General features: G+C 32.3%; 1 protein-coding gene across 3 annotated transcripts in view; it reads left to right on the top strand.

Moving 5' to 3' along the window:
- The window catches only part of LOC132950807 (uncharacterized), a 321,853-nt gene extending 297,549 nt beyond the window's left edge, over positions 1-24,304 (top strand). For all 3 annotated transcript variants that reach the window (XM_061022381.1, XM_061022382.1, XM_061022380.1), the window contains 2 exons: positions 15,125-15,266; positions 18,494-24,304. In XM_061022381.1, coding sequence (XP_060878364.1) covers positions 15,125-15,266; positions 18,494-19,292 — 941 coding nt within the window. In that variant the 3' untranslated portion in view covers positions 19,293-24,304. The remainder of the gene's footprint in view (positions 1-15,124; positions 15,267-18,493) is intronic.
- The last annotated feature ends 366 nt before the right edge of the window (positions 24,305-24,670 follow it).

The raw sequence follows: 24,670 nt of genomic DNA, 5'->3' as shown, positions 1-24,670 counted from the left end.
GTTGTTTCTTTTAAAATTGAAAATTCTCAGTAATTTTGAAATAATCGGATGAAATAAAAATGTAACACGAGATTTCTCATAAGTTTATCTAACTAGAATTCAAAAAGATCAAAGCTCAAAAAAAACCTACATAATATTATAATGCACGGTTTTAGATTCTGAGCGGAGCGATGATGAATGAATGTATTGATTTTACAATGATGTGTGATTTTTATTTTATTTTTTTTTGTATCTGTGTACCCGATAATAAGTAGTCGAAATAATGCTTCGATTTTCAACTTCAGTATGTTGTTCGATGGGAAAGTGAATATTGTTGGTGCATTGAGGAGGTCAAAATGTATAGTAATTTTCTTTAACATAAATATACATAATAATCAATTTATGCATTTATTAGTATATCTTATAGTTTAATAATTGTTGTAACCTTGCGTAAGGTATAAAGACGTTGGGGGAGTCAACCTCATAAAAAATCAAAAAACAACAATACATACGTTCCACAGAATATCAAAATAATTGATTCTGCTCACAATTATGTAAAACTTTTCCGAAAACATCGACACCGTCATCGAGGAAGTGCTGGAAGACCTCATTACGGCAGTGGTGTCAGATTCCAGCGAAAGCCAAATCGAGGCGACCGTCCAGTCGGTGCTCCAGGACATTGTAGCCATGGAATTTGGCTACGGAGACCATCTACAACTGGACAACGACACCGATAATATGGATAAAGATGGACGGATGGTCGCCATCGTCGATCAATTGGTCGACGCGACGTTATGGTTCACCTTATGTCAGAAACGTTGTCCTCCGTGCCGCACGTACAGCCCGGAGACGCATCCTTAAAAGGAAAGGTTGTACTGTGGTGCGGGGAGGAAGAGGAAGGCATGGTCATTCCGACCGAGGGTTCGTTTGAGGCGAAGATCATGTAGAGGTTCTGGACGGCGAGCTTGATCCAGGAGTTGAACGGGCAACCCACGCAGTAACTTCACGTGGGTGGATAAGGCGATTCGCGACCGCCGCGTGGAGGGGCGTTTAACAGGCCGGGCGTGTGGTAATTTGCCTAGATTGCAGCTAACGATGGGAAAGCGTCCGCAGAACCCGACACCTCCGTTCCTTGGTCAAGGGAAGCAGTCAAGGCGAAGCGATGTGGGGTCGAGGACTCGAGGTAAGGTACGTACCATTTGGGGTGATCGGCGGTAAGTCACCAACGTTCACCGTCTACCGGCGGTAGGGCCACAGGATCTCGGACGTCACGCGCTCGAGGTTGCCGACACGCGAGACCCACTGGAGGCGTGGCGGGCCCCGGCTGCTTCGGTCCGAGAGCGACGACGATGACACGATGACTAGCTGTACCGGCGCGAACAACGACGCCGTCTCGAAGGTACCACTGACGATGACTGCTGCAGAGTTGCACGAAGACGACTCGCGACGGTGGCGACGGAAACCGCAGAGCACACGTCGGGCGAGTGACGGACGACGATAATTATTATATGGTGACTAGGAACGTTGACGTCAGCAGCGCTGGATCCACGGAAACGACGAAACGTTTCAGGACTCGGCTGCAGACACTACGCCGACGGGATGCCGGGCTAGGGTGAAAACCGTGCAGGAGAGTTTCCAGGACAGCGTCACCGCTGGTTCCGCAGCACTCATATAATAATAATATAGTCTTTGTCGATCGATCCGATGAGTCTTCGCCGTCGCCATAGTCGTCTTCGGCACCTGCAGTACAATTTATATCGCACGTCATCGCGCACTAGCCGTCATCGTTGCCCACGCAGCCGTCGTGGTCGGGTTCCGCCCGCTTCCATGGTCGTCTTCGCGTCCTCGAGCAAACGCGCCCTCGACTCTCGTCCCCCCGCAGGACCGGCCGGAAGAACGATGTAGAGGTGACCAGTGGCCATAGACTATTACCATTTACCAATTATAACGCAATTAATGCGCCACCCATTCGCCATCACGTACGGATCAGGTGGGGGACTTCACCTCGTCTTGACTGATGTCTTTCTTTTTTTACAATTATATTCGTTGTAATTTATTCTGCCACATTGAATACCTTTTTTTTTTTAAATTATTATTTCCTGTTTTTTTGCCACATTGAGCAATTTTCCTTTGTATTCCTTATTTATTTTTCGGCATAAATGTTTCAAAATTTTAAAGCACTCGTTAATTATATATCAAATATATCATTTATAATATTATTGAATCATCATTTATCTCACACCTCTTGTTTTTTTGTTTATTTTTTTTCAAAATTATAAACCACGGTGTTTAAAAATGATATTATTTTTATACTTGATATTATTTATTACCTACTGTATTCAAATTATTATTATAATTTATGTAATAAAATTGTTATATTATTATAAATTATCCAGTAATAAAATTATTTTTTTTATACAGTAAAATGTTGTTTTTATATTTTTTGTATTAAACAGTAGGTACGATTTTATTTATTACAACAGAATAATGATTGATGAACATGATCGTGGTCATGTGGGACCTATGAAGAATATTAATCAACAACTTTTTTGATACGTCGTACCAAACCTCAATAAAATATTATATTGAACGTTTTGGCCTCGTGAAAGTATAAGTACAAAATATTGTCATGCACCATATGCACATTGCACACATCATTGTAAAATTAATAAATTCATCGCCCGGCTAAGAGCCTAAATTAATAATAATAAAAACTATTGTTTTTGTTGTTGTTGAAAGAACGCCATACTGGTACCATAACACACCATACCATAACACCACAGTGACCACACTAACACCATACATACCACGTTGTGCAGTTTACGTAAAATTAGGTACTGCGCTGACCCGTCCATCGATCCACAAGAGGTCCGACGATCGAATCCGCACACACTGTCAATTATGTTGATGATGACGATGATTACTGTTGTGTGCACAGTGATAAATTAAAACATTGAGAACTACCTATATAAACTAATATATTAATACATTTAACATATTATTATTATAAACAAATAAAAATTGTAATTAAAAAAAACACACACTTCTATACACTATAGTAACATAATTTGTTGAAGAGGCGAATTGATCGATAAGTAAAAAAAAAACACAATATTTTAGGTATGCACTGAATATTTGTATCGCTGAATATAATATATAGACGCCGTATACCAGTGGTTCTTAAACTGTGGTCCACAGTGGTTCTATCTAAAATTAAAATACTACATTTTTATGAAAAATTATGCATAAGAAAAATAATTATGAATATGTTCGTATCATATTATGATATTATGTATATTTATTATGATAACATGAGATATTTCGGAAAAAAAGGTAGGTAGAAATAAAATTGGTAGGAGGTCCGCGGTTTTTAAGCCTTCCATCAGGGGTCCATGTTCATAAAAATTTTAAGAGCCGCTGTCGCGGTCATAGATGATTTACCGAGTACCTGCAAACGTGTAATAATATCTGATAATTCTGTAAAAGTTGATAAAGTATGGTAAAATGTTAATGACGATTATTTACCAACATTGTATGCACAGAATTAATTATTTTAAAATTATCAAAATTATCAGAAATTTACTTGGAACTATTCCGCAATAATTAGAAAAAGCTACAATTAAGTATTTATTTTAGATTTAATTATTATATACTTATATGTTGTCATTGTCATAGGTATACGACACAAGTACTAAAGCGACTTCCCCAATTTTTACAATTAGTATAATATCAAATAATAATCAAATAATACTTATACACGCAATAACGCTTATCATTAATCATTATTTGCATATTTATTTATACAACAAACTTTATATTTTACCTATATACTGTGATATTTTAGTAGGTATTGTACTTTTTTTACCACTCTACCTATATAATTGTACATAATATATGCGATGCTTTTTAATGAATTTAGCAGATCAATTACAGTATTGAAGATGTAGGTAGTTACACTCAATATTTACCATACAGCAGAGCAACTTACCCGGTTTTTTTTTAAACCAAACTAATTTTTGTACTTACTTGGGTGAAGTTGACTATACAATATTAATTGTATTTTATCTATTTTAGCTACTATACCCGTTAAGACTTCTGTGTAACTAAACAGTTATAACGTTAGGTAGGTACCTACATGTTTTGTATATTTCAATAATAGCCACCGTAATCGAAAAAGTTGTTTTTATTATTATTTGCATACACTATACACGAATGTCACTACGACTGCTGCAATACAACGACTGCTTATATTTTGACGGAGAACATTTTAGTATTACGATCTCTGAGAAGATATTATAATATTATTTGTTTTGTGGTAATTATTTTGATGGTTTTCATTTGATGTTTTACTAATTTCAATATCGCCGGGTCATAAATCGTCCGCCAATTTTGATTTGTTAGAGTTAATTTCGCTATCGCAGTCTTGCGCAGCTATACGATAATAATATTATAATAGGTACCTGCCCACCTACCCACCTTCTATCTACCTACGTAATATCGAGGACGTTCTATTATGATAATGTAATGACGTCTTCTTTAGGCAACAACGGTATATAAATCAGCTGCACGCGCAATATGTATGTTATGGCTATTGTCTACTCTTAGGGGAGACTTATCGTCCGCTTGTATATGTGGGTTTAGATCCGATGTTTTCAACGTTTTAGAATTACGACCGGCTACTGTGGTCTTGCCATCAGATGCCAATCGGACGGGACAGTGCGCTAGTATAAGCCGATGGTTACCGCTGACAGTTCAATAATAATATACGCGTCGGCAACATCCCTTTTGATGAATGACCGTATATGATATACAGAGTGATTCACCAAGAATGCTCACCCCCATGTTCCTATAGTAATTTGAATTCTGAATTTTGGAATTTATAAGTATAGGTACCTACATAAAGATCGTTTTCCGAATTCTTGACATTTTTTTATACTATACCTACTTCAGCAGTGTCCAGTGGCAGTACGAACTTCTATTTTACAAATGAGATCCCCATTTTTACTGCAAATTATTTAGTAGATAATTTTTTTGGAAAATGTTGATGTACCTAATTCGAAATTCGAACAAGTATTTCTCAACAGTTATTGAAATGTTTATGCTAAGGATAATTTATTATTATTATGATTCATAATTTATTATTTATTTTATATTCTTAATTTATTATTCGGAATTATTCTTAAAAATGGTTTTACAAAAATTTAAATTGATTTAATATTCGATCTACTAATTATTAAACTCGGACCATTTTTAAAAATTATTAAATGTTGATACATTAATATAAATTTTCAAATCGCCATAGCCTCTATATCTTTCATTCCTATTATCGTGAGCCTGATCCTTAATACGCACAAATGTTCAGATAACATATCCGTTAAATCATTTTTAGTAAAAAAATTAAATTCTCAATTGAAAAACCAAAGTTTATATCTCCACAGGACACTCCTTAAGTAGTATACAAAAGATCCCAATAATTTGAAAATATGGTTTTTAACTACCTACGTTTAAAAATTTTAAGAATCAGATATTTTATAACTGTACTATCGAAGAAAAGGGGGGTGATCCGTGAGCATGCTCAGTAAATCGTGAATCATCCTGTATACCTATTTTAGTGGCTTATATAATATTATGACGATTATTGGACGCGCGCAAGAGCCACATCTCCTAAATCGACCTCGATAATCTCGTGTTGAAACCGCATAGGTACCTACAACCTACCTACGTTAAACGGTACAATATATACAGAAAGATAACCCAGCATCTCACCCGGCGGGCTCCACCTCCACTATCACTTCACCCCCCCCCCCCCCCGAAAACTCTAATTTTTCCTTTAACTAAACGTTTATTTAAATTCTGATTTATTGATTATCATTATGTTCTTAATGTCCATATTGCAGACACTGCCTCAGCTGGAAACTCGGAACAGGCAATAATATTTATGGGTAAAGGTATATTAATTTCATCAACTATTGAATTATTTTCAAAGTAAAATATTTTTAGAATACCTGTAGTCGGATTTATTAGCTGCTATTACTATTATAGTTGTATGCAGGGCAATTCACCGAGCATGATCACCCCCATATTTTTCTTCAATATAATATATATATATTATATTTATTCAAATTCTGATTTTTGGAATTTTAGATTCTAAGTGAAGCGATGGATGTATTGATTTTACAATGATGGGTTTTTTTTTATTTTCTTTTGTGTCTGTCATCACCTTTAAGGACAGTAAAAATGCTTGGATTTTCTTCAACAGTAACTTTTCTGATAGGAGTTTTCAGTATGTTTTCAAACGCGACGTGAAAAACAAAAGAAAAATTAAGGGAAAACGGGAAGTTTTCGAGAAAATCAATTTTGGTTTTTGATGCAACTCTAAAACAAATACATAAAATTTTGACTGAATGTTTATATTAGCATTTTCTATACACCATAACATTTCCCAAATATTTTGACTTATTTTGAGCTGTTTACAGACATTTTCAGTTTCCATTTTTTTTAGATTTTTTTTCTATAAATATCAATAAATTTTATCTGTTGGGTAAAAAAGCTTGGAAATTTAATAGAAGGCTCATAGGTTATTGTTTCAAAGGCCGATGAAAAAAATTAAAAACCCTTAGTCACGGTTTTTATTTATAAGCATTTAAAGTTCAAATATTGTCAAAATACGGAAAAATCACGAAAATTAGCAAATTATTTTGAGTTGAGAATTCATAAAAATTGGTTTTTTTAAATCGAAGATTTGAAAATTTAATACAAGATTATTTATAAGTTTGTCTACCTTTATCAAAAAAAAAAAATGTCTACAAGAAAGTCAAATTAAATTTTTATGAGCGTTTGAAATTCATATTTTTACAACATTTGATATTCACTCGATATCTCATGTATCGAATTTATTATTTTGTTGTAATTAAAAAACGTATGACTGTAGATACTTAAAAATTTCACTGAATATTTCTATTAGCATTTTCTATACACGATAAAATTTTGAAAAAAATTTGACTCTTTTTGAGCTGTTTACGGACATTGTCAGTTTTCAATTTTTTTAGTTTTTTTTTCTATAAATATCAATGAAATTTTATTTGTTAGGTAAAAAAGCGTGAAAATTTAATATAAGGCTCCTGGTATATCGTTCTAATATTAGTTGAAAAATATTAAAAATACATAGGCACAATTTTTTTTTTAAGCATTTAAAGTTCAAATTTTGACAAATTTTATCAAATTTATAATTTAATAATTATTTTGTAGTTAAAAATGTATAAAATGTTCAACTTTTATAGCTAAGAATTGAAAATTTAAAACAAGGCTCCACGTAAACAGGTTATACATAAATTACTTTATTCACAATAATATCATCAAATATACTATTGGTAATATCATAGGCTGACTGACTGTTTTCGCTCAGAATCATTTTTATTATACAATGATATTATATCATTGAATTCAAATTTAACATCATCCATTACAGTGACCCACTTGTAACCTACTGTACAGCAGAGCGATATCCACTTACCCACCTTTTTAAGTATACTTGTGACCATATTTTTAAATAATTATATGTTTGTTCCATTTAAGGAGTTTTCTGTGGAATTACAAACTTCTTTTTTTTCAAATAAGAACCATCCTTTTTTAATGTACATTTTTAAGCAGATTATTTTTTTAAAACGTTGATGCACTTAAATCAAATTTAAAACGACCAAGTATTTTCTAAGCTATTAAACTTTGTGTACAAAGGATAATTAATTCCAAATAATGGTTTTACATAAAACATGCAATATATTATACACATATTATACGATATTTAGTCTAGTTCTCTAGTATACATATTATTATCCCTAAACTGGAAAATTTTACAAATTATAAAATGCTAAATAAATTAATATTAATTAGTATAATTTTTAAATCATCATAGCTCTCATAATGAAGTCTTCTAAGTCTATTATTCTTAGTAAGTACAAAGAGTTAAATAATTCAGGAATGACTATTTGAAAAAAAAATCATTTGCTCATAACGTACGGTAAGAAAGGGTGGATTATTCTGAATTGCTATAAAATCTAGATAGGTAAATATACTTGAAAATTCCAAAAATCAAAATTTGAATAAATGCATAATTAATTGAAAAATTCGGTTGGGCAGTCTTGGTGAATCATCATGTATAACCAATAATACTGTGTTATTTTGTGATATCGTTCGTCTTAATTCAATCTTTTGTCTTTAATACAGTATAATATGTCGATCCTGGTAGTATATACCATACCTATTATCTACCTAGGACCTAGGTACTTAGTTTTATTCGGGTAATTCAAATCTGACTTCATAATATTGCTGGAAAGTCAATGCCATGACGGTGGCCGAAGTATATACTATACCTGCTAATACCTATGTATAATAAATAATATTATGTACTACAGTTTTAGCCGTTTGATAGTTTTTCGTTATGCTGTTCAGCACCCCGCGACTTTTGGTCGGGAATAAAGAAATAGGAAACATTTGCAAAGGAATGATAACAAAATAATAAACCAGGGAACATACAATATGTAGGCACTGTTATAATAAGACCAGCTGCAGACAATATCTCACGATCTATATACCGCGACTAATGTATCCGTCTAACGTGTACGCGCATACCTATGTTGTTTCAATAAGTTATTCGCCGGCGGTTGTTTACCGGTTGTTATTATTTGGCGTTCAGCCTACTATAAACTGAGAATTCGTGCAATCGCGTGTGTGTGAGTGTGTGTGCGTGTGCGTGTAAGACGTAAATGAAATTGCTTTTACCAAAGAAAACAAAAACGCGGACGGAAGAAGAGTTTTGATCTCATTCGATACAATGTTTTGATAACGTATATTATACAAAGATACGCGTATATTGCGAAATTTGTGTTGTCATTAGTTCATTCGTGGTTTGGTTTTTTCCTAGTACATACTTATAAAAATATAATACGATGCCACTCGATTACAGTGGTGTACTTAGACCACAAAAAATTGTCAAAATGGGGGGCAGATTGATCTAAAAATTGCGCAACTCGAACAAACCAAAAAAAAAAATGTCATTCCAGAAAAATTGCAAAATCTTAAATAAGACTGTCCTTAATAAAGTAAACAATGTTTTTGTAGAACAATTGCTCGACAGTGTGCACTCTGCATAGCAGGATTATCAGAGCAATATCAATATTTCAATAAAACCATTTTGTTTAATAAATACCAGCATACATTGAAAGCTTTTTGGAACCCATTTATTATCTTTCTGAGAGCTCTCTTCTATAGGTGTGGGCTGAAGTGGATGCACTCATTTGGAAATTATGTTCCTAAGTCATCTTGATATATGTATTTCTCCTTACGCACACTTGTCATTGTTGTTATGCAAAACGAAACTTTTGATAAGTTCAAATGATTTTTTTTCTATTTTCAAGCTCAGATACAATTTTAATTTTTATCCAAGTAATAAGTGGTCACCTAATTTAGGTCGAATAAAATAAGTATTATTTTCTTAGTTTATGTAGAGTTCGATCCACTTCTCGTCTAAACCACAGTCCACCCCTGTTTCCAGCTTAAAAATGTTTCACTTGGGACTTGGGTTATATTCCTCTTTTTCACTCTCTCCCCCCTCTAAATGCGCCATTGATGTAATGATGTAACAAGTAGTAATGTAGTATGTATCAATACTCGTGTGAGTATAGATATACAGCTTGTATTACACACAGCAACACAGTCCAAAACTTATCTCAACCATTCCACGCTGTACTTGATAATATACGAATTATTTCATATATATTTTTTCAAACTTCAGTCACGAAAGAATCGAAATTAATATTTGTACTGGAAAGTGGCTAATAAGCTACAAAATAAAATATTAAGTTGTAAGTATCAAAAAAATGAACAATAAGACGTTATTGCAATATCTCATAACTGTAGTAAAGTGTAATTGTTTTCACATTCGATACTCGTTATATTTAAATATTTCATTAGTTTATTATATTATACTACTATATAACATTGTAAGGGGTTTTCTACGACCGCGCTAACCGAGAAAACTACTGAGCCCATTTGGCTGATTCTTTTTTGTAGTGTTCGTAATTATTGTCAAAACAAGGTTCTTATGAAAGAACATTTTAGGAAAGAAGAAAATCAGAAAAGTAGTAAATAGGGATGTCAAAAATACAATAGTGGCGCCATCTGTCCAAAAAAAAAAATAAACTAAATAATAAGAAATTTAGTTCATTGTTGCAGATTAAAATAATAATAGTGTATTAAATATTGGTTGCTATTGGTTAATCGGGCATGTTTGTTGATTTGTACTATTATTTCTCATTAAATGAATGTTTGTGGTGTAGATTAGACCTCTGGGAAGAAGATAGATTAATTTAACAAGGGTTAAATTTGGTTTTTTTTTATTCATCGGATTTTAGTACGGTTTGGTGAGGTTAAGATTTTGTATTAATTGATTATATTAATTCACCTTAGGTGGAATTAAGTAAAAACGACAAGCTTGGTATAACTTTGATACTTTAGAGTTAAATCATACACTTACGTACAAAAACAGCACGGGATCCGCGATCTACCGCAGGTAGATTGCCTACCTGATAATATACTGCTGCGAATCAGAATTTTTATTCTGGGCAACGGAAAGTTAAGATAAGTTTTGAACACCATAGGTACACCGATTATTAAATAACAAATTGAACAAAGTTTGAATCATATAGAGTTGGTACCTACATTTAACGGGCAACGAAGTGCACGAGATCAGCTATTTTTGATAAAAATATATTTATCATTAATACCGCTAGAAACATTTCAATACGTTTTCATTAACCATTTTTTTCATATTTACTTGCCTATCACATTAAACGATGAAATTTGAATAAAAAATTATACATATCATCGTCCGAAGGCAAAATAAACAACCAATCACGGGCGAAGATGTGACGGGTCGGCTAGTATTTTAATATTAAAAAAAAAATATATAATATAATTTCAGCAGTCACTTCATTTCATTTTTGCTTTTCATTATATTTGACATTACCTATTTTAATACCCAAATTATTTCAACATAATCAACGCTTATATTACATTTTTCGATTTTTGTTTTGATAATTTGCAGAGTTTATTTTTTAGTTTTAATTTGTACAAAAGCACAACGTTTACTTTTGATGCACAACTTTAATCATTAATAATTTTATACAAAAAAAAATCTTAAAATAAATTTTTTAACTCTTTTGGAACCATATTTTAGTATTACCCAAACCATGAGTTAATTGAGTATCATTTTTGTAATGAGTTAATCATAGAATCATATTTTAAATTGCTCATAAAATTAATTAATTAATATTTTTTTACTTAGTTGAACCAGGTAACAGAACGAACATTTCTGTAAGAAATCTTATTTGATACAAAATTGATTATCTCGTATAGTAGAATCGAATTATCGAATTGTTCTTAGCTTACCAAAGTGGTATATACAAGCCAATGAATGGGCCATAAAATAAGTTTTTGTTAAATCGTTTAGAAGAACGTATCATTACAATATAATATTTTATAAGCATGCGTATGTATGTATCTAATTCCTAACATAAGAAATACGACCTCCCCGTTGTGTGACAGTTTGTCAATCCACCAAGAATTCTGGTAGGTAAAATATAAATATTCATTTTTATAAAATTGAAATAATATGACAAAATATTACTTGCATAAGAATAAAGGAAAATTCCTTAATACGCCACTGTTTTTGACGCATCTATTAGTACGGCACCCATAAGTTACGATATAATTTCATTTTGAAACATACTTTCTTATATGCTTTCCTTTTTTTTTTGTGGTTTTAGATAGTGAATTGGTAAATGTATTTACCTATAATGTACGTAGGTATTCTCAATTAATCAATTCAACAATAACAATTTATTTATTGTTTCACATTAACCATCATGTAATGTGAAAATATATCAATGCGACATATAGTATAAAGATGTCTAGGATTCTAATTAACAAATAGTGGATAAAAACAAAAATTATATTATTTTAAAACAGATTTGGAACATAATATTATTTATTACCTACTTCAAATGTTTGTCTTGAATCATCTGCTGTTGTGCACTTGTGCATATATTTTACCATTCACTATAAATAAAATAGCATTCAATTTGTATAAAACTATTAGATTTTAGAATATTATTATCTATATAATACACGCATCTTACTGTGAAAATTGAATTTCCCAGTAAAATAAAAGAATTGGACGGAAATAAAGTAACCCATCGATGAGAATAATAATTCATGAATCAATTCGATATGTGCGTATAACGACTGACGGTGGTGACAGGGAGTCGATAAAAATTTTCATAATACAAAAACAATATCGAATCTGATGTAACCCACACACACACACACGCACACAAATATATATATATATATGTCACATATGCATATAAGTCGATACGTATCGCTATAGTGATACCTTATTTATATTTTGATCTTTTTATTTTGCGGTTTTCCATCTTTCCCAGCCAACAAAAGAGATTGAAAACTGTTCGGCCGATTGCCTGAAATAGTATCTTTATGAGACACGTACGCCAGAAACATTTGTTACCAAGCCCACTGTGAGCACTTGAAGCGATTTTCGAACAATTTACATAATATTTCTTACGAATTTGCATAGTCAGATTATTTCACGGTAGAAAATCAAAAACAGAAACGACTCGTTTTCGCGAGTTAATTGAAAGGAGAAAGAAGAAAAAAATATACTTTTTCCCCGAAAAACGACCCTTAGTGCGATATATTTCATCGCGTTTCGTGTAAGAAAATCCCTTTTTCAATATGCTTAGGAATATTACCATATGAGTTACTTCAGTTATTTATCTAAGCGTTAATCTACTCACTATATATAGTTTATATTAAAATGTAAAGTTTATTTATTTATTAACTATTTTCTGTTTAAATAAATTGATTTTAAGCTAGGTTGGTACCTATTAAAGAGAAAAATAATAATTGCCCAATTATATTTCCGGTCTCATGTTGTTAGGATATGTGAAAATAAATTAAAATTTTTAAATACTAATCTAAAATTAAATTCAAAATACTATGTGAAAATGTATACGATATACCTGCATCATACATAATAATAATTAATAATAAACAATAATAATACATATACCTATACATATTAACGCAAACTGGATAAAATATTTATTTAAAAGTTATGTTTATATAAAACAATCGCAGTTAACTTAAAATGTCATACTTAAAATTAAAAACATGTATTTAAAACACCTCTTCCGTTTTTGTCAGTTAAAAATAAATTTGAACGAATTCAAAATTGACACCGAGTGTCACATAAATAGTAAGTATACTCACTTTCTATAATATGAGTACTCACAATCTTATAAGACTGAGATATGATAATTTTAAAAGCAAACACATTTTTGCTAAATAATGAGTGTTAGTAATTTGATTATTTTCTATTAGTACCTAGTGTCGCCTAAGACATTTGAATGTTCAACTCCGTGTGTTATAATTAACGTTCCATTTGAGTTGTCATAAGTGCACTCTAAAATTAAACCAAATTTTCCTTATCCAACTTCATCATTTGGACCTAATTGAACCCATACATTTATATATGTATATTTATTTATTTAATATACACTTACTTAAGTCCCAAAGCATACAATTGCAATACAATTACTGCTTGTGGAAAGTAACGAAGATAATACAATAAATTAGTCATTATTATTATAATGATTAAAATAGAAATACATTTAAATAATAAAACAAACAAAAAATGTATCTACAAAAAATATGAATAATTTTTAACTTTTAAAATAACATCATAAAATAGGAACATAACTAATAGTACCTACGTCCTAAAAATATACCGAATACCTACCTAAATGAAATGAGGTAACACTTAAAACGATGCAGTTTAAACATTTAAGACTAGAACAATTTATTTTTAAACAAAAATATATAGTTATATAAAAAAAATAATGCATGAATATAAGGACTACAATTTACGACACTTTTAGTAAAGACAATCAACTAAAAGTTATTTTTCGCATATTTCTAAGTCGACATCATAAATGTGTGATTAAGTAATGTATGATAGTTATTTCAATACATTTGGTAATAAAATAATTAATAATTTTTACTTGGCTTAAACTTTTAACTTTCAAACTTCATAATACCTTGTATATTCTTAACGGAGGATATTATATTATTTTTATTCGCTATACAAAACAAATGTTTCCCCTCAAATAAATAGTAATAATATTGTTCCCAATAAACATAATATTCTAGTATTTGTGTACCGTTCCAGACAAATTATAATAAAATCTTACATACAAAAATACATTTGATTGTTTTACTTGAATACGCCTACTGCAATAAATAATACATATCATTGTAATGGTTTGTAAAAAATATACATTACTTTCATATGAAATATTTTATATTTATACGACTAGACAGTTGTAGACATAATAATGTTATGAGTAGTTGTTGACCACAAAAAATATCGTTTATAGTAAATATTCTTTTCATAAAATATGGATTAATATTTGAACCTAGATGAGTGTTATTTCAAAACAAAACGTGAGAAGCGCAAAACGCAAAAGTTTAACCCATTATTTTAGGATCTGTAGAATCAAATGGTACGAAATTACAAAACTTTTATCGTCAAGTGCTACGTAAAGCCGGACGGAAACCATTATTATTATTCTAATATGAGAGAAGAAACAATACTATAGACTGTAGGTATATATTATAGTTACTGCCAACTAGAATGATTTAAATGTGGGATAGGTACAAACATTTCAATCGAAAACTACAACGTAGTTATTTTCAGAGCTAGAGTTATTTTGCTAATTGTATCAGTTATATTATACGAATTATGAATATTATAAGCGTCAACTATACAACAACTTCAGACACATTGTGTGTTTTTTTTTTTATTCTTTCCCATCGATCCCTTCAATTTTGGTTTTTGATTTGAATACGTTAAATCACTATATGCACGTCAGTTCCTGCGTCAGTCTATACTAGAATATATTAAAGTGACATGGTTATGTTTTATTCTGAAGGTGCATTAACAATAATTATTATACACTGTATATGTATATTAATATATTATTATATTATTGTGTGTTATTGTTTCCAGGATACGGAAATATCACACCGAAGACCGCTATAGGTAAAATGGTCACAATGGTGTACGCGTTGATTGGCATCCCATTGATGTTAGTGTACTTATCAAGCATTGGTGGTCTGTTGGCGTGGTGTGCCCGAGGAATATTTACCAGGTAATTAATATAACTATTTATTCAATGTATGTTGATGAAGTTCTATTTAATTGCATATGCTAACGAAAACCCTTTAAATATTTAGATTCAAATAGATTTTGTCAATTTTGATAAGTGGGAGAAGACTTTAAATAATTAAATAATTATTTTCATAACATTGCATTAAATATTAGCTGATCCAGCACAGCGTTACCCGTGAAAAATTAAATACCCCATCTCAAAGCTCCGTTAAATGTAAACTAGGTATTTAATATTTTTTTCATTAAAATACACTATATGCCTCGTCTGTGCACATTACATCACACATCCTCGGAGCTTGGGTAAGCATTTCTTACATTTAGACCTGACTGAAAATTTATATCTCACACATCAATCATTATAAAAATAGCAAAATCAGACGACAGAAAAAGAAAAATTTACATCTTTTCCATTTTACGATAGCTCTAAAAAGTAGCTTAATATAGAAGTTACTTTAAAACGTGATTCCCTTTTTCGGTTGTCACTTTTATCCATCGTCTCGTGTACATCGACAAGTGATTTTATAATTTTTTCCCGTAACCACTTTTAGAGCACTTGTATGTATAGGTAGCGCTCACGTGTCATTTTTCACTTCAATATTCAAACATTTACTATGTAATACGCATACATAGGTACAAAAGTTCAATATTTTTGAAGAATGGCTTATGAAAAATATTTGATTTGAACGCATACGAAAATACGTGTCGTATAACTACTTCGCATCAACTTATGATGGTGCAGCTGTAATTTTCATAAAATGTGTGTATATTATTTATTTGCATTGGAAAAAAAAGTTCAAATTGAAAGAAACTTGTATTTTAATTTTTAAATCATATATTATAGATTTCCACTCAGATGTCTACATAATATTACGTAATATGTATAGTACCGGCCACCGGGTAAATTTAAAAACAAATAGATATCCGTGTAAAGTAGTTCAAGTATTCTTATATTTATATACCTATAAAAATATAAACTATAATATATCGTAGGTGGATAGGTATCGATAATATATAATATAACTTACATACATTAATATACGTTCAACTCGCGAAATACGGTCAAATTTAGTTTGCCGTCACAATTTCATTTTATAAACGACAATAAAAGCGCACGTAGTACCTACCTACTCGTATTTCCTATATAATAGTGAGTTGTAATGATCGCGTGTATTGCGTAACAAATATTTACAGCGTAAAAATAAACTGTGTAAGTAAAATAATCCTGAGACACTCGACGACGACGACGACTATTCGTTTGGGAAAAAAAACGAATTTTCACATCGACTGTTAAAATAAACTAATATAATATAATATTACAATACCTAATAACACGTGACTCGATGAGGATTATAGAAAGATCCATAATAATAATTTAACCGATTAAAAGTTCGATCTTTGTGTTTCGAATTCGCGTTTAACTGCGATATTATATTACCGCACAAAAACTTGATACTTTCGAGAATAATAATAATAATAATAATAATAATAATCGTGGTCGGAGGGTATTTCCCGATGAAATGTGATTGTTGTCGCGAGATAATTGCGCATTGTTGGCGAATTCCGTAAGACTCGGAATAACTGCAAACCGAACCGCGTGCAACCGGCCAGGGGCGATTTATTTATTGCTCGCGAGTCCTTTCAACGGGTTCTGATCGCGTTCGTCGATTTCGTAAATCACGATGTGCGCACGCGCATGCCGCCGTGCTCGTGGTGTTTTGTGAGGACATTTCATGGGTCAATTTATTAAGAGCGTAGGTAACTACTAAAAAAAATGTCTACGCGGGAATTAGACTATTCTGGTTATCATAGAATATAGGTTGAACATTTTTACCGCCACACGTCGGCGAGTCAAGAGCGTTTTTAAACTATCCTATTTGATGCGCTCAAAACTCGCTGAAAAATTGAATCGTCGTAAAAAAAAACCCAACAATTGAACATGGCCGATAGGCGATAATAGTGTTACCCGTACGTCTCATTGTAGGTCGTGATTCACTCTAATTTTGAAACCAACGAATCGTGAGCGGCCGAGCGTAATATTCCACCCTCTGGTTAAAAAAAGTTGTGTGTTATATAAGACTCGGTGATATCTGATTGAGAACGGTACATTTTTTAATTACATTACCAAATCGATTATTCTTCTGCAACTACTAATCATATTATTATATAGAAAAACAACACGGGTCCGACGGATTTCGCCCTGGACGTCGACGACCACTTGTGATACAATTCTCAATTAGTACATTTTAGACGCTTTCAGCGCTCATTCCCAATCCGATGTATTCAATAACGATTTTACTCTGGCATTCAATCGAGAACCCATCAAGTGCACTTGTCGTATTTCATGGTTTGGATATATTCATAGGGAAGAGAAAACAACGGATAGGTTCACGGAATCATTATTCAAATGTAACGGAATTATGATTTTATAATGGTTATTGGTTAAGGGGATTCCATACCGTGATTTTCTGTTTTTGTCTAACACACGCGTGACATAGGATTTTAGACGGATTCTTTGCCAAACATATCAATTGATCTAATGAAGTGATAAGAATTCTGAAAGCATATTTGAATTCGTCGTCAAGTCTACTGGAAATCGACTTTCCCAAAATTTTGATTTATTGATTTTAGCTTCTCCAAAAATTGAAATACAAAAATGTTTAAATACTCTTTTTTAATATGACGTTTTCTGGAACTTGGGGGATGATTTCAAAAATGTGGGAAAGTCGATTTGAAGTAGACTTGACGACGAACTCAAGTCTGTTTTCAGAATTCTTATCACTTTAATAGATCAATTGGAATGTTTGGCAAAAAACACGTCTTAAATACTATGTCGCGAGTGTGTTAGACAAAAACAGAAAATCACGGTATCGAATCCCCTTAAGTGCATAAGTTTAAAACTCGATAAGATTTGATAACTGATACATAAAATAAAATAATACTATAAATTATGAAATTTGGCGTATGTGGGTATTTCCCGTCGTTTACTTGGGTACCAATCTGTAAGTTAGCGATTCGTGTGGCTCGCATATAATTTTGTTATTTTTTGTCAATTACATTAATTATCGTACCTACCTAATATTTCTATGTCTGTGATCTGTTTCATTAAAAAAAAATAGAAGTACATCAATAAGTAACACTTAAATTGAAACGTAATGAAACGATAATAATATTATACATGACCGTTATTTTTATTCCACTCTGTTGCAGGTCGCTGTGCTGTTGTCTGTGCTCCAAGTGTGGGTATTGCTGTTACGACGAGAAGCTGATGGAGGAAAAAGAGCGGAGGATGAAGTTAAAACGCGAGAGGAAGGAGTACGACATGCAAATGAAAACGTTCTCCGGCCACGCGCTCGAACCGTACTACGTGCGGCCGGGCGACGCGGACGACGGCGTGTTCCTGAGGGTGTCCGACCGGGCGGCGGCTAGTGCCGCATCGGCGGCCGCTGCGGCATCCGATTCAGCGTCGGTGGCCGCCGCGGAGCTGGCGGCGGCCGCGGCGGACAGCGCCAGTTTCGTGCCACTGCTGTTGGTCGGCTTCGCGTTCATGTCGGCGTACATCGGCTGCGGCGCGGCCGTCCTGCACCGGCTTGACGCCGGCGGAAAGTCGTACCTGGACTGCGTATTCTTCTGCTTCATGTTGCTCAGCACCATTGGTTACGGCAACTCGCGGTCAATGGACGTGACGCTCACCGGCACGGCCACCGTTTGGTTCTGTTCCGTGTACATACTGTCCGGCATGGCACTCACGGCCATGTGCTTCAACATCGTACACCACGGCGTATCCACCAAACTGAAGACGCTGTACCGGCCGGCGACGGCACAGACGAGTGACGGCGGTGGCGTCTGCTGCGGCGGCGTCAACCCGGCGCAGCAACATCTGCAACAGCAGCGCGAAGACTGCGGCGTCGGCGGTTGCGGAGGCAGTATAAGCGATCTGACGTTGTCATCTACGCGCGGCACCGCCTCTAACACCGCCGCCGCCACCACCGCTGCCGCAAAGTCCTGACACGCGAAACGTGGCCACGGTGACCGTCTCGGGACGTCGTCAGACTGCGGCTGCGATGACGACGACGATGACGACGGTCGACGCCACCGCAATTGCTGTGCCGTGGCGGCTGAGTGTGGCGGACCCGCGGCTGTGATGACCAATTACATTGGCCACAACGGGTACCCGCAACCCGAGATCGTGGCCATCGCCACCGGAGGAAAACCCAATGTCGCGGTCAGCCCGGCCACGTTGGCCGCCGACTGTTTCGATATCAAGTTCGGTAGCGTCCTGCAAGAGTCGCCGCCGCCGCCACCACCGCCGCCGTCCATGTCTGTAGTCGACCTGACCAACTTGGACACGATCGCGGAGGCAGACGATTCCGTCGAAATGTGAAAAAGCGAATCTCGCTGCTTTTTTTTCAAAGAAAAAAATTGAATACGTTCTCCGCTTCGTCTGTCGCGGCATTACCTAATATTATTATTATCATAAATCATTATAATAATAATATAATGCTACCTGTATAACAAATAACTATGTATTAACCATGTTATCGACATTATATGTCGAATGGCCAAGATAAAAATATTTAGATACCTTCTATTCATAGGCGTAATCTGGGGTAAATTCTGTGAGGGAAAATCTGTGGTAAAACTAAAAATGTATAAGGTAAAAAGACACTATTGCCCCACTCGGTTAAATATCTGAGTGAGCCGTTGCCCCCGCCCCCTCGACAACCACAGATTACGCTTATGCTTCTACTGGCCACTAGTGTAAGAAAAAGAAAACATTGTTTACGTTTATTATTGATTTATGTGACAAGACCATACCAATATACAAATAGTATAACTTCTATAATATTTAGGTTTAATTTTTAATCAAACCGATGATAACGTTTTAACCAGAAAAACAGACTGGTGATGGATTATTATCAGTGGTGTATTGGTACGGGTACGCGGGTATACGCCGTATACCCATCAGAAGATTTTCGATTTTCGGCGTATACCCAATGTAAAATCTTATTTTACGGGTATACGCTTCCAAAATAACCAGAAAACCAAATAAGATTTAAAATTTATTTAATAGTTCATATAGGAAAAAAACTTTATTCGTATTAATAAATTTATGTATTAATGAATTATTTATCAATTGAAATAGGTATTGAATATAAGTTATATAACAATATGCGTTGTGTTTAATACTTTAATGTATTTTAAGACTAAGTTCAATTTAGTAAACCCAATATTGAATTCAAAAAATCTTTGTGGAAAATTCTATAGATTGTACCTAAAATAATAATGTTATTATTATTTTAATTTTTTTGACATTCGAGTTGATTTTGTTTTATTTTCTATTGTTACATTAGATATACAAAAATTAATAAAATAAAGTTAAAAACTATGTACTAATTGAACTGCAATAACGTTATATAATATATACGATGATATAATTTGATCGTTTAGGTTACATACATATTTTATTGGTGCGTCGTGCGTATACCCATAAATATATTTACCAATACACCACTGATTATTATACGTTTAACTGTAATACTTCACTCTCTAATTCAGAATTCACAATACATTTAGCGTTGAATAATGTGAACAATTTTTGTTCCAATATCATTATAATGTCATATTACATTGGCAGCCTAATCATTTTCGAAATTGTAGCAATAGCTCTACCTATCTAAATACTTAATTACACACGTTTACAAATTAATAATGATTATTGTTTTAACGGACAGATGCGAATAATTATTATTAGGTCCTTTTTTTATTCACAGTCTAGAACGAACCAATCATTCTTCTACGATGATCCTATATACACACACAATTGTCTATATTAAACGATTTTTTTTAATAAAAATTAATCACAATCAGTGTTCATCTCGTATTACTTTTTAAAAACTCTTCTTTAATGTCGATAATTTTAATGTAGGTACAATGAAATATTTTTATTTCTGTTTTAAATGTAATAAAAGTAAATCTAAAAAGAACCTTGGCAAAAATAGAATCATGAATTCCGGTACTCATTATAAATAAAACAAAACTTGTACCTAATAAATTAGGTAACCCACTCAAATCACCAAACTGTATTTGTGGTACCTACTACCTAGGTATTCGATACCACAACTACAGTAACTGGCAATAAATTCACAGACTTGTTATTTCGTTTAGTAAATAAGGTATCCTATGTGTTGTGTTAAATATGTATTTGAAATTTTATGAGTGTTTTAATCTAATTTTACTAGTAATTGTAACACTACTTTCCTACCCTGAAAAAGCCTAATTTATATATTTTTATAACGCTCAATATTTTTCTTTTAATTTATTTTACTAGGTATGTGCCTAACAGATTTTTTGTCATTTCCAAAAACAACATTTGTTTGGACAGACCGACATGACTAAAAAAAAAATCCTTAATAAATTAAACATAACATTCTAAAAAGTTTAATATAATACCTACAATATTTTAATTTAATTATATTGTTAAATAATGAATTCAAAATGTTGAGTAAATATTTCACCAGGTTTAATTACATAGGTACCTATTACATTTTCACAACTAACCAAAATTATTTAATTTAAATATTTTAAATGTTATATTATTGGTATAATGATATCGCATTCTCTTGTTTGTAAAATACATTACCTACCTACCTATATATTGTGTGTATAAGTGTATTAAATTATTATTTCGTAATAACATATTATAATAAAATAATAACCGCGTCGAACAATTTTCTAAAATTTAATTGTAAAATTTACAAATTCAACTTTTATTTGTATTTACTAATTTTCATTAATTTTTATTTCTTTAAAAAAAAATCGAATTATTACCTACGTCAAGTTTTGCTCACGTATGTATTTAGTTCTTTTGACTTTTTTAAACATATTTATTTTAATTTGTCTTATTAAAATTATTAAGACAACCTAAAAGTCAATTGATATTTATTTTTTTTTAGTTTGCTCCTAGTGAGGTACCGTCAAACAGGATAGAATAAGGTTAAAAGGGGTAACTTGAGGCAGTTTTAAAATTATATTAAAAATTAAGAGACAGTTAATAGTTAATACAGTTGTTTAACTTTATCATGTTACAACAACATGTGCCTTAATCAATCCTATAAGAATATTAAATGTTAAATTTTTCAATATTATTAGTGCTATCGTATAGTATCGAGTGTCAAAAATCAAGGTTTTTACAGTACAATTACACAATGGTACTACACAAATAAAGCGTATACTTACCAAGTAGAAATGAAGTATCTCAAAGACTCCAAACTATTTTTATTTTTTTAAGAATGTTGTGGAGAAAATATTTAAATGTCAGTAATTGAGTAACGATTAAGAAGTAATAACATAAAGATAATAGTAAGGCCCAAAAAATAAAATATGATTATGCCTATGTTTCCCAGTTTGGCGGTATACTGTTTTAGTTTTACAACTGTTTCATTATTTTACTTCCTAAGTATATGCAATAATAATTATCATTTAAACAACTGAGTATGTTACCACTAAACGTATAGTAATATTGTTTTAACATCGATTTGTCTCTGTAAATTTACTTGTATTTAATGTAAAGTGTTGTAATTAGTACTAAATAATAATTAATAATATATGATAAAATATTAACTTTATCAGTTTTATAAAGTGTGATCATTTTATCAATTGGTAATTAAATTTTCTCGGCCAGATAACGTTGCATTGAATCCGGATTTTTTTTCACAGAAGCAAGAGATTACATAAATAAACATTTTTAAATAGCAACCTCGTCTGATACTATATTTGAGTGGACCTGTGTTTTAAAGTAATTTTGAACTGAACAACGTGGCTTTAAACTCTAAAATGAAAATTAGCTGAATGAAAAACATATAAAATTTAATCTAAAATACTTTTTTTTATTCGTTTATTAATATCTATTTATATAAATTAACTCAATAAATTAAAGTCTTTGTTTATAAAATGTTGCACCAAATAATATCTCACTTAGACACCTAGTATTGAACAATTTGTCTAAGTATTGTCATTACAAATAGTTATTGAATACCTAATAATAATAGCAATAATAATAATTCAAACTAGAGATTTTACGAATTGTTCGATTTTCAACACAATTAGAAAACCAAAATACCTTTTTACGATTAAATTTTAAACGCCCCTAACTCGGTGAATTCTTAATTCAGATAATCTACAGTGTTTAGGTGACCGACCGTCCCTATATAGCTTGTGAAAAAAGTCCCGATTCAATCCAACGTAATCCGGCCGAGAAACCCCGGGGACGGGGCTCTATACACGGCGTTTTCCGACGAGTTTCGTACGCCGAGTTTTCCGACGGATTCATCATTCGTTGTTTTCCATTCGAATGGCTAAAATGCCTAAAATACACGACGACTGTGATCCGCCACGGAAAACGCGGCTGGGCGCCACCACCCCACGTTTTCCGTCGGACCACCGGAGTTATACAAAACGCTAATATTCTTAATCTTTCACACGTTTTCTCCGATTGCGATTGGGTTACACCGGTGACGGAAAACGCCGCGTTTATACCCATACCGATTGTATATTATTACTATTAAAATTTAGGCGGCGGAACATTACGTCGACGGACACGTATAATGTGATGGCTGCGATTTAGTAAAAAAAAAAACGCTGCGAGTATACGAAACGCGTGGAAAACCGACGTGTAGCCAGGGTCGCTTAAAAAAATGATCATACTGTATATTGAAACAAATAACAATAAACCATGTCCATATCTAACATATTACCTAACAATATCAATCAGTTATAATATTATATTATTTTGTTTTCAACTGTGCATGTAAATAAAGTTGTACTGTTAAATTGATTAAAATCTTTGTATTGTTGAATAATTATACCGTTTACACGATTTATTAATTGAATTGTAAATAGATATCCATTTATGATAGTAAAAGACAAAAGTTGTTATTGTACATTAAATCACAATATTAACAACAATAATAAAATGCGTATCAACACAATGGGTTTTTATAACTCCTTGAATTTCGTTCAACTCGCAGTGATTTGAGAAATAATTATATCTAAGAAACCTAAACGGGATAAAAAATCAGTTGAATAGAAAATTGATATTTAATAAAAAATCAAATAATAATAAAATGAGCCAAGTTAAATTTAAAAAAAATATCTTAACAGGATAAAAAACTTATATTAATATTATATTATTATTTTTATATATTGATCTTATATTTTTAAAAATTTAACTTGGCTCCTTTTATTAATATTTGATTTTTTTAATAAATAAAAATTTTTAATTCGACTGATTTTTTATCCTTTATAGGTTATTTAGATTTTTATGGAAAATTAAAGGAAGATTAATTAAAAATAAGTTAAATTAAAAAATATCTTAATAGGATAAAA

This window comes from Metopolophium dirhodum, chromosome 8 (assembly GCF_019925205.1).
Source record: "Metopolophium dirhodum isolate CAU chromosome 8, ASM1992520v1, whole genome shotgun sequence".
Lineage (NCBI taxonomy): Eukaryota > Metazoa > Arthropoda > Insecta > Hemiptera > Aphididae > Metopolophium > Metopolophium dirhodum.
This window is presented reverse-complemented; position numbering and strand designations above follow the sequence as displayed.